This window comes from Pseudochaenichthys georgianus, chromosome 14 (assembly GCF_902827115.2).
Source record: "Pseudochaenichthys georgianus chromosome 14, fPseGeo1.2, whole genome shotgun sequence".
Taxonomy (NCBI): domain Eukaryota; kingdom Metazoa; phylum Chordata; class Actinopteri; order Perciformes; family Channichthyidae; genus Pseudochaenichthys; species Pseudochaenichthys georgianus.
The window spans coordinates 39,570,708-39,582,436 of record NC_047516.1 but is presented as its reverse complement, the minus strand read 5'-3'; the positions used below and the strand labels follow the sequence as shown (position 1 = coordinate 39,582,436).

At 49.2% G+C, this 11,729-nt stretch overlaps 1 protein-coding gene across 3 annotated transcripts in view; it reads left to right on the top strand.

The window, feature by feature from the left end:
- The window catches only part of dlg2 (discs, large homolog 2 (Drosophila)), a 407,394-nt gene that overhangs the window by 376,566 nt on the left and 19,099 nt on the right, over positions 1–11,729 (top strand). For 2 of the 3 annotated variants that reach the window (XM_034098932.1, XM_034098935.1), the window contains exon 18: positions 10,747–10,849. In XM_034098932.1, the coding sequence (XP_033954823.1) occupies positions 10,747–10,849 (103 nt within the window). Of the gene's footprint in view, positions 1–10,746; positions 10,850–11,568; positions 11,614–11,729 lie in introns of all 3 variants that reach the window. The other variant, XM_034098934.2, reaches the window with a different exon arrangement.

The window sequence follows — 11,729 nt, the reverse complement described above, 5'->3', positions numbered from 1 at the left end:
CTTCCTCCTCCTCTCACTCTCACCCACCTCTCCTCTCTCTCACTCTCAGCCACCTCTTCTCCTCTCTCACTCTCACCTCTTCCTCCTCCTCTCACTCTCACCCCTCTTCCTCTCCTCTCACTCTCACCCAGCTCTTCCTCCTCCTCTCACTCTCAGCCACCTCTTCCTCCTCCTCTCACTCTCAGCCACCTCTTCCTCCTCCTCTCACCCACCTCTTCCTCCTCCTCCTCACTCTCACCCACCTCTTCCTCCTTCTCTCACTCTCACCCAGCTCTTCCTCCTCCTCTCACTCTAGCCCACCTCTTCCTCCTCCTCTCACTCTCACCCAGCTCTTCCTCCTCCTCTCACTCTCAGCCACCTCTTCCTCCTCCTCTCACTCTCAGCCACCTCTTCCTCCTCCTCTCACTCTCACCCAGCTCTTCCTCCTCCTCTCACTCTCAGCACCCTCCTTCCTCCTCCTCTCACCCACCTCTTCCTTCCTCCTCTCACTCTCAGCCACCTCTTCCTCCTCCTCTCACTCTCACCCAGCTCTTCCTCCTCCTCTCACTCTCAGCCACCTCTTCCTCCTCCTCTCACCCCACCTCTTCCTCCTCCTCTCACTCTCACCCAGCTCTTCCTCCTCCTCTCACTCTCAGCCACCTCTTCCTCCTCCTCTCACTCTCACCCAGCTCTTCCTCCTCCTCTCACTCTCAGCCCACCTCTTCCTCCTCCTATCACTCTCACCCACCTCTTCCTCCTCCTCTCACTCTCACCCACCTCTTCCTCCTCCTCTCACTCTCACCCACCTCTTCCTCCTCCTCTCACTCTCACCCACCTCTTCCTCCTCCTCTCCCTCTCAGCCAGCTCTTCCTCCTCCTCTTGCTTCCATGTTGGCTTCCATTGTTGCTGTAAGAGAGTTCTCACCTGTGGTCTTTTCATAGTGCTAACATCCTGATTGATGAGCCAACATGATGCTCTCAGGTGATTGGTCAGGTGGAACGTGCTTCTTGATCATTGGTCCATGTGTGAGGCCTTTTGAATATCAGTGTTTGAAACCTGCTAACACGTGACTTCATGTCAGATGCCTGTGTCTCACGTGGAGAGACGTGTGCAGTGGTTTGCACAAAGTGCCGTGTTGATTTGCAAATAGTGTGAAAAGCTGAAAACGTGTTTAGAGTTTTGGAGATTTGAGCCGATGTTTTGCTCTTTGAGTGTCAGTTAAAATAATTGTGCTTTATGTAGCATTTTAGTGTGTTAGCAACCGAGAAAAGCTGTAACGTTAGCTGCGCTAGCAACGTTCCCCTGGCTAGCTCAAGCTCAGCTTTCCCAGAGGTATGCACAGAGGAGAGGAGATGTGGCGGAGGAAACAAGAGGCATACTCGTGGATAGACTGCAAAGCTGGGAAACTGGGCTGCAAAGTTTGTTTTTCGTTTATTTAATAAGTTAATTCCAGGACAACTTTGGGAATTTTGTTTGTTATGAGTTTTAAATATATTTAGAGAGAGAGAGAGAGAGAGAGAGAGAGAGAGAGAGAGAGAGAGAGAGAGTCTGCTTAGTTGTAGCTTATGCAATTTAGACCTGTAATGTGTTGTAATTTATGTGCCAGTGTGTCCATGTCTGAGTCTGAGTGTTGAGCGCAGCGCCGTGTGCTTTTTGCAGTACAGTAACTACAGTAGGACTAAGCATAGGGTAGTTTCTGTGGACCTGTCTGCCCGTTTTGTGAGTGCACTGCTTGTGCGCACTTGTGTGGCATTGTTTGGGATGACCTAATTAAAATAGCGTCCCCCCAGTAAAACAATCCCCACTACACCACTGGGTCTATGGAAATTGCTCCTTTCTGCAGTCATCGCAACAAGAACAAGAAGTGAGGATACCCGGCCCGGAGGAAGCCCGGGGTCCCTTTCTGGAGCCAGGCCCAGAAGGAGGACTCGTCGGCCTTGCCACGGAGCCCGGCCGGGCACAGCCCGAAAAGGCAACATGGGCAACACCTCCGCTTCTCCGTCCCGCGGGCCCACCACCTACGGGAAACATCGATGGGGTCGGGTGCGCTGCCAGAAGGGTGGCAGTGAAAGCGGAGGGTCTCGACGGACCAGACCCGGGCGACAGAAGCTGGCTTTGGGGACGTGGAACGTCACCTCTCTGGGGGGGAAGGAGCCGGAGCTTGTGCGGGAGGTGGAGCGGTACCAGTTGGATCTGGTTGGGCTCACCTCTACGCACAGCGTCGGCTCTGGAACCTTACTTCTGGATAGGGGTTGGACTCTATTCTTCTCCGGAGTTCTTCGCCGGGCGGGTGTGGGGATACTCACAAGCCCCCGGTTAGGTGCTTCGTTGTTGGAGTTTACCCCAGTGGACGAGAGGGTCGCCTCCCTACGCCTGCGGGTTATGGGGGGGAAAACTCTGACTGTTGTTTGTGCTTATGCACCCAACAGCAGTTCAGAGTATTCGGCCTTCTTGGAGACCCTGGAAAGAGTCCTGTATGGGGCTCCTGAAGGGGACTCTTTAATCTTGCTGGGAGACTTCAACGCACATGTGGGCAATGATGGAGACACTTGGAGGAGCGTGATTGGGAGGAACGGCCCCCCTGATCTGAACCGGAGTGGTGGTTTGTTACTGGACTTCTGTGCTAATCATGGATTGGCCATAACAAACACCATGTTCGAACATAAGGATGCTCATACAGTGTGAGAAAAAGTTTTTAGAGAGTACTTGTCCATGCACAAGTGAGTTTGGCAATTTACTTGTCCGAATACATTTTTCACTTGTCCAGAATGGACAAAAATTGGGGCCACTGGAATCTTCTTCTTCGCCATCGTATTTTACATTTTCCCACGGTTTTAGGACACCGCTAACGTAAGTAAGCGGTAAGATTTTACTGCATCACACATAGGGTTGGGTATCGTCTGGATTTTAACGATTCCGGTTATTTTCGGTTCTCGATTCCGGTTCTTTGAGAGGGTAAATAAGTCCCATGACAAACTGGGAAAAAGTCAAATCTGTATTCCTATTTACAAATCACTTCATACTGTTGAATTTCTTACGGTTATTGAATACAATTATATAAAAATGATCTCTGCATTGTTTAGTTAGTTCTAAGTGGTGCAGTTTGAGAATGTACAATTGGCCCAGTGTCCTCTGATGTTACACTGCAACCTGCCTGTGAGACACAGTCCAACCACACATGTCCAACACATAGGCCTAATAATAATAATACATTATATTTATAGCCTATAGGCCTAGCGCTTTTCTACAACTCAAAGACGCTTGCACGCTTACACATGTCCTGCAATACACATGCTGCAGCTGCCCAGCTGCTCACTGTTCGTAAAAGTAAATACATAGTATTTTCATTTCAATAATGTACTTTCTATACCCTGCTTCATAAACAATACTGACATCCCTGTGCTCCTCCGAGTCTGGGGGTCCGGGGATGTGAGGACAGCGCGAGGACACAGACAGGGAGGCTGCTTTACTTCATAAAGGAAATGGCGGTCAATATTAACAACACAGGAGCTAAAACGCTTAATAACCTTCATTACGTGTTCGAGAAAGAACACAAGAAAGTTTGACAAAGATAAATAAAATAAAATAAATCCGGACGAATTTGTCTGCCGGACAAGTCAATTGAAAGATCTACTTGTCCGATATTGTAAATAACACTTCCCGGACGGTGGGACGTGTCCTTTTCCGCACACTGTCATAAGTGTACGTGGTACCAGAGCACCCTAGGCAGAAGGTCCATGATCGATTTCGTTATCGTTTCATCGGTCCTGAGGCCGTATGTTTTGGACACTCGGGTAAAGAGAGGGGCGGAGTTGTCAACTGATCACCATCTGGTGGTGAGTTGGGTCGAGTGGTGGGGGAAGCCTCTGGATAGACCTGGTATGCCCAAACGTGTAGTTCGGGTGAACTGGGAACGTCTGGAGGACGCCCAAGTTCAGGAGGCCTTCAACTCGCACCGCAGCTTTTCGGGCATTCCTGTAGAGGTTGGGGACATTGAACCAGAGTGGTCGGTGTTCAAAGCCTCTATTGCCGAAGCCGCGGCGGGGAGCTGTGGTCTCAAGGTCCTAGGTGCCTCAAGGGGCGGTAACCCTCGAACCTCCTGGTGGACACCGGTGGTCAGGGAAGCCGTCCGACTGAAGAAGGAGGCCTTCAGGGATTTGTTATCCCGGGGGACTCCCGAAGCAGTGGCAAGGTACCGACAGGCCCGAAGGGCAGCAGCCTCATCCGTGGCCGAGGCAAAGCAGCGGGTGTGGGAGAAGTTCGGAGAAGACATGGAGACAACTCCACAGTGGCAAAGCCCCGGGGGTGGATTAGATCCGCCTGGAAATGCTGAAGGCTCTGGGTGTTGAGGGACTGTCATGGTTGACACGTCTCGTCAACATTGCGTGGAAGTCAGAAACAGTACCGAAGGAGTGGCAGACCGGGGTGGTGGTTCCCCTTTTCAAAAAGGGGGATCAGAGGGTGTGTGCCAATTACAGAGGCATCACACTACTCAGCCTCCCCGGGAAAGTTCACTCTAAGGTACTCGAAAGGAGGTTCAGGCCGATTGTCGAACCTCAGATTGAGGAGGAACAATCCGTCCTGGTCGTGGAACGGCAGATCAGCTTTTTACTCTCGCAAGGATCCTGGAGGGGGCCTGGGAGTACGCTTATCCGGTCTACATGTGTGTTGTAGACTTGGAGAAGGCGTATGACCTAGTTCCCAGGGAGTTACTGTGGGAGGTGCTGCGGGAGTATGGGGTGAGGGGGTCTCTACTCAGGGCCATCCAATCTCTGTACTCCCAAAGCGAGAGCTGTGTCCGGGTCCTCGGCAGTAAGTCGGACCCATGTCCGGTGAGGGTTGGCCTCCGCCAGGGCTGCGCTTTGTCACCAATCCTGTTTGTAATATACATGGATCGGATTTCGAGGCGTAGTCGTGGGGGAGGGGGTCTGCAGTTCGGTGGACTAAGGATTGCACCACTGCTTTTTGCAGATGATGTGGTTCTGATGGCTTCATCGGTCTGCGACCTTCAGCACTCACTGAATCGGTTCGCAACCGAGTGTGAAGCGGCTGGGATGAGGATCAGCACCTCCAAATCTGAGGCCATGGTTCTCAGCAGGAAACCGATGGACTGTCCACTCCAAGTAGGGAATGAGTCCTTACCCCAAGTGAAGGAGTTCAAGTATCTCGGGGTCTTGTTCTCGAGTGAGGGAACAATGGAGCGTGAGATGGGCCGGAGAATCGGAGCAGCGGGAGTGGTACTGCAGTCGCTTTACCGCACCGTTGTGACGAAAAGGGAGCTGAGCCAGAAGGCAAAGCTCTCTGTCTACCGGGTCATTTTCGTTCCTACCCTCACCTATGGTCATGAAGGATGGGTCATGACCGAAAGAACGAGATCGCGGATACAAGTGGCCGAGATGGGTTTTCTCCACAGGGTGGCTGGTGTCTCCCTTAGGGATAAGGTGAGAAGTTCGGTCATCAGGGAGGGACTCGGAGTTGAGCCGCTCCTCCTTCGCGTCGAAAGGAGCCAGTTGAGGTGGTTCGGGCACCTAGTTAGGATGCCACCTGGGCGCCTCCCTAGGGAGGTGTTCCAGGCACGTCCAGCTGGGAAGAGACCAAGGGGTAGACCTAGGACCAGGTGGAGGGATTATATCTCTTCGCTGGCCTGGGAGCGCCTTGGGATCCCCCAGTCAGAGCTGGTTGATGTGGCCAGGGAAAAGAAAGTTTGGGGCTCTCTGCTGGAACTGCTACCCCGCGACCCGACCACGGATAAGCGGGAGAAGATGGATGGATGGATGGATGGATGGATGGATGGATGGATGGATGCAGTTATCGGCCACTATATGAACTGCAGTGTGTGGCACTGTCGGTTTGGCGTCCCGGCTCTTCCCCACAGTTTGGAAATACCGAAGACTAGAAACGGTTTTGAAAACTTTTGTCACGTAGTGATCGTCTTCTCAATAGAACATCTTTGATAATCTCTTCTGGCCAATCAGAATCAAGATAACGGCGTGGTGTTGTTGCAGGAAGTCCCGACGGAGAATACTTAGTATTTCAAAAAATCTCCTGGGGGAGAATCCCCCCAGACCCCCCTGCAGGGGTTGGGTTTTCAGCATGTCAACTCTTTCACTTGTGGGGAAATTGCAGGATTGGCTCCAGGTCGCCCTTTTTATTTACTACAAGACAAATGTGCCTTTTTATTTCATACAGTTCAATTTAGATTGAGACGGGAAATAATCTAAACCTCACGCGTGGCGTTTCACTGTCAAGGGGAGCGTGTATGTAATTAAATTGCAAATACTGACTTGAGCCCCGCCCCCACCTCTCTATGGGTTAGCCCTACCATAGATTACCCAACAAAAATACTCTGGCGCTGATCACCTAATCACCTAATGTTATTCAGTTAAAATATCAATATTGTGGCTTTCATTGGAAAGCCACAATATTGATATTTTAACTGAATAACATGGTATACCCACCCTCAAAATCTCCTGCCACCCTCTTGCCACCCCATGAATATTTTTCTAGATCCACCCCTGAGTAGGCTATCTTTTTCGTTTCCTTTATTTAATAAGTTAATTTCAGGACAACTTTGGGAATGTTGTTTGTTTGTTTTGAGATTTAAATAGATTTTGAAAGTGGAGATAGAGAGAGAGAAGCCGCGCTGTCTGCTTAGTTGCAATACTGTAGCTCAAGCCTTTATGCAATTTAGGCCTATACATTGTTTATGTTACTTATATGCGTGTGTGTCCATTGTTTTGAGTCTGTGTATTGAGCGCAGCGCCGTCTGCTTGTTGCAGTACAGTAACCAAAGTAGAACTAAGCATACCGGTGGTTTTTTGTAGACCTGTCTGCCCGAGTGCACTGTGCGCGTGCGCAATTGTGGCATTGTTTGGGATGACCTAATTAAAATAGTGTCCGCCGTCATCTTTGAGAAACATACACAACGCAGACAGACACCAGTCACAAAAGTATCAGATAGGCTTCAATTTACTTTTGATTGTCTATAATTAACTGTAAAAAAATATCGGCGTTTTAACACTACGTTTATATATGTACTTATTTTTACGGTTTGCATATGAGGTGGTCCGCGAAAATCCTTGATAATAAATAGTGGTCTGCATAAACTAAAAGTTTGAGAACCCCTGATCTAACCGACAGGTCCGCACGCACTCTCCAGCCGAAACTCTATTAAGCATTCATTCACAAACTAAATCAGGTGACCTTTAACGTTTTACGTCCGACTCGCTCCTTTGTTCCTCGCTGTACACAGCTCCAGTTTGGGCATCGGCCTGTCATCAGATTTTATTTGTTGTTGCTGCTGTAGCGGAAGTTTAGTACAATTATTTGTTGATTAAATACTCCAAATCTCCACCCTCCATAATTGCACTTGCTTCAGTTGCTTGCTACTTTCTAACGGCGGTGAGAGTGGTGCAGTGGCGCTATCTATCTTCTATCGATTAGATTTAATATTCGAAAATTATAAAAGTAGAGTAGACATGTGGATATTATCCGACTGAACAAAACGTGCATTTATCAAACAGGTTAGTTTTCCACTGACCTTATTTCGAGCTATTTTCCAAAATCCTATGGAGAAATCGATAATGACTGCTGTAACTACGGTTCTATGAGTCCCGGATGACCGCCAGAGGCGGTGCTTTAGCCCTGGATATATCCATTGCACGCATGCACAGTTCGAGTACCTAATAACAACAAAGTCACCTGAGACCCACGTGACACCGGCTACATAGGACATGCATCCACAGTGACAGTCTCCCGACAGTGACAGTCCCCCCACCGTGACAGAGAGGCACCACTGTGACACCCTGACTTCCCTGTGCCTGTGCCACTTGGCTGTTAAGCCAAATCTAGGACCATCCCCAGGTAAGTGACCTGTTGGTCCAGACAACTCTTCTCGGTTTTCACTCTCAGGCCCAACCGGGCTACGTGAGACAAGAGGCGTGCCATATTCTGGGCCTTTGAGGCCGGGATGGCGCCCAGACCAGCCAGTCATCTAGATACGGCAGGGGAGAGGTGTGGCAGAGGAGAGGTGTCCGTTGGCTGCAGCCAAACGCTCCACCTCTGCAACTCTAGCTACTCTGAGCGCCCGAGGCATACAGCTACAGTTCATGCAGACGTTCTGCGTGAGACCCTCCCTCAAATGCTCGAGGCCAAGGCAAGAGGGGCAGCGGTCATGGCCGTCCTCTGGCTCAAGAGGAGCTATACAGGCGGTACATGAATGAGCCATTATGTAGGTGGCCAGATGCAGGGCAACCGGGAGCGGGTGCGAGGACACAGCCTTCACCAGCTACCTGCTAAACGGGAAGAGTAGAGCAATGCTCCTACTCGCCGAACACGACAAGGGATGTAAATGTCCTACACCCACATTACCAGCAAAGGGAGCGAGAGCACTGCCTTCACCTAGCTGAAATAAAAATAAAATAAAGAAGCTCAACAGGTGAGTTTAGCCGGGCGGTTGCTGCTAACAATCAGGCAACACGCTCACCAGGAGTGGGGGCGAAAACACTGCCTTCACTGGTTGGGATGATAACGAAGTTAAACGTAAACACAGGCTAAGACCAGAAACTGGCCTCTAAAGAAAAAACAGCACGGGTAATCCTGGCTTAATCCAGCATCAGCCAAGTGGCTGCGCGACAGGACACAGTTAGGCTGAGCCACGCTACTGCTAACTAGTTAACCGAGGAAACACAGCTAAAGCTGGAAACTCAAAATGCTAATGGTAGCTTGGCACAACGACACGGTCAGAAAGTGTACAAAATAGCACAGCAAGGGCAACTCCTGGGAGAGGGAGCGGAAACGCTGCCGTCACCAAGAAAAACGTCTAAGCAAAATAGCAAACCAGACAGCACGGGTAATCCCAGTTTATTCCGGTGTCAGCCAAGTGGCTGCGCGCCAGGACATGGTTAGGCTGAGCCACGCTACTGCTAACTAATCAAACAAGGAAACACAGCTAAAGCTGGAAACTCAAAATGCTAATGGTAGCTTGGCACAATGACACGGTCAGCAGAATATAGCACAGCAAAGACAACTCCTGGGAGAGGGAGCGGAAACGCTGCCGTCACCAAAAAAGTTAAAGCTAAATAGTAAACAATAGTAAACTTAACACCTTCAAAAGGGCCCTCAAGACCCATCTGTTTACTAAGGCCGTTGGCCCCTAATCTATTTGTTGTTTTGTCTGTCTGACTGCCTTTTGTTTTGTTATGTTTGTTTTGCCCTGTTCTTCTTTGTTAAGCGACCTTGGGTCTCGTGAAAGGCGCTATATAAATCCAAGATATTATTATTATTAAAGCACCGCCTCTGGCGGTCAGTAGGGACGAAATAGAACCCATTGCTTTTTTATCGAGGGAAACCGAGCGCAGCTTACTTCCGGGTTTTAGGACGCGTCACTGCACCACTAAATTGATGCGATTTGATTGGATTGTGAGGCAAGGGAAGCCAGCCGCCTCTGGCTTCCCTTGGCATGGCTCTGACCAATCACAGGTTGGCAGGGGCATGACGTGAGCCTCGTCTGATTGGTCAATCCCTCAATTTTCTTTCACCAAGGGAAGCCAATTTCGACTGGCCTCCTCTCGCAACAGTGAGTGCAATCTACTGTTTCACCATAACATCTAGAGGGGCGCTGTTTCACTCTTTGTAAAATACTCAATGAGAATGGGGGAGAGACGGGCCAGCAGCAACACACAGCAAAGAAACTAAACGAAGTGTTTTAATTTATTTATTAAAATTATAACTACAATCCGAAAACACAGGGGAAACCTGGCTTCCCTTGGCCTCCAGGAGAAAACGCCACTGGTTCTCAGCACATATTTTTTTAACATTTTTAACATTTTCAACATCCTTATATTCTCCCGGCAACACACTCAACGTCAACTTTGCCTCCTTATTACACTCACCCTACTTTAGTGGGAACATGAGTCTGCGTCTTTGATGCGCACAGGAATAAACGCAGATCATCCTCTGGCTGAAGCCTTGACCGGTACTTGCTTTTGATCAAAGTCAATGCGGAACACCCACACTCACACAGGTAGGTGGAGGGGAAGGGAATGAGCACTTTTACAGCCTTGTTGGCGAGGTGGGGGAACTCGGTCTCCACAGACAGCCAAAAGTGTTCAAGTGTCACTTAACTTATTGTTATTTATTTTCTCACGCTGCACCTCCCCTGAAGCTCTCTGGCGCCCCCCAGGGGAGGCGTGCCTCACACTTTGAAAACCGCTGCTATAGACTATAGTCTATGTGTTAGGTCCAAACATACAGTCACACGTTTTGACCTGTGTGATTAGAAAATAGTCGTGGCCCAAATCAGTCCGTGGATTAACAGGAAATATATCAGCAACACATTTACAATTAATACTTTAAGTCATTTCAGTCAGTCAGAATCGTCCTGTGTCTAGCTTCTTATATGCTATTCAAATGATGTTCTTTGAATATTCTAGCAAAGATCCAGACTGATGGCCAACTGTGGTGGTGATCCAGTTTGTGAACTGGTTGGGCGAGATGTCCCTGTGTTTCATCAGGCTGTCCATCTGAATGACAAACCTGTGACAGTCAGCATTTGCATTCAGTAGGTTAAAACAACAAAAGATCAGACCAACTAATGAGAAGAGAACTTTGTGTTTTTATGCATCGCACAACTTAAAAAATGTAATAAAGATGTGATTGGTTTGGTGCTGCAGCAGTGTGTTCATTGTGTTGCAGGTAATCATACTATGTCCAAGAAAACAGAAAGACCACCATAATATTCCTGTGATGTGTCCCTTGTTCTCACAGGTCAATGGGATTGACCTCCGAGGAGCCACTCATGAACAAGCAGCAGCGGCTCTGAAAGGGGCGGGGCAGGTGGTCACCATCTTCGCCCAGTACAGACCAGAAGGTGAGTCGGGACCAACAGGAGCACACACACACACACACACACACACACACACACACACACACACACACACACACACACACACACACACACACCATCAAGCCCCTCTCATGGTAGATGTGAAGCCTCTGCAGGTCTGATGAAGGATCTGTTTGATATTGAACACACGGCGCTTCTCCATGGGTTTGCCAATCATCTGTCACTTTGCCACAAGGCAAAATAATTCAACTTTCACTGCAGAAAGACAACACTGCATTTTTAAACTAAATAAAAAGACAAATAATAGAATAGCCTCCAAGAATAATATGACTCCTACACACTGTATATGTGCCCCTCTGGAATAGGCAAGAGAAATGTGCTTCATATGGATTGTATATTCAAAATTGATTCTTTTATTCTAACGTTTGGATTTAAAACAAATAAGACGCCATGTTGGAAGGACTTTCTTGTCCTCCAGGGTAGTTCTGCCTCCGTGTTGTGACAGCGTCAGCAATGGGAGGGGAGGAATATGTGTGAGCAAGGCCAGTCTTCACTCGGTGCACGTTTGATGCTAGCTCGATCAGTGGTGTTGCCTAAGCCCAGCTCTGTGCACGTCCCCCGTTTGTGGAATGGGGGGCAGCAGTAGTTCTGTAAGCATGAGTCTGTAGAGTAATCGAGAGCCCCCATCTCATGGCCTTGTTCCCGTCTGGAACTAACAACAGCTTTCTCTTCTTACCCATCAGACCTTGCTCTATGCTCCCCCCGACGGGCCCGCTCTGCTGTGCCAGGTTCGTGCCCCTGGCCCCTGTGTCTGCTCTGAGCTTTAGCATCATTCACTAGTGGAAGTCACTGAGTGAATGTGAGCATGGACAGACTGTTCACCCCTCTGCACCAAGCGTTTGAC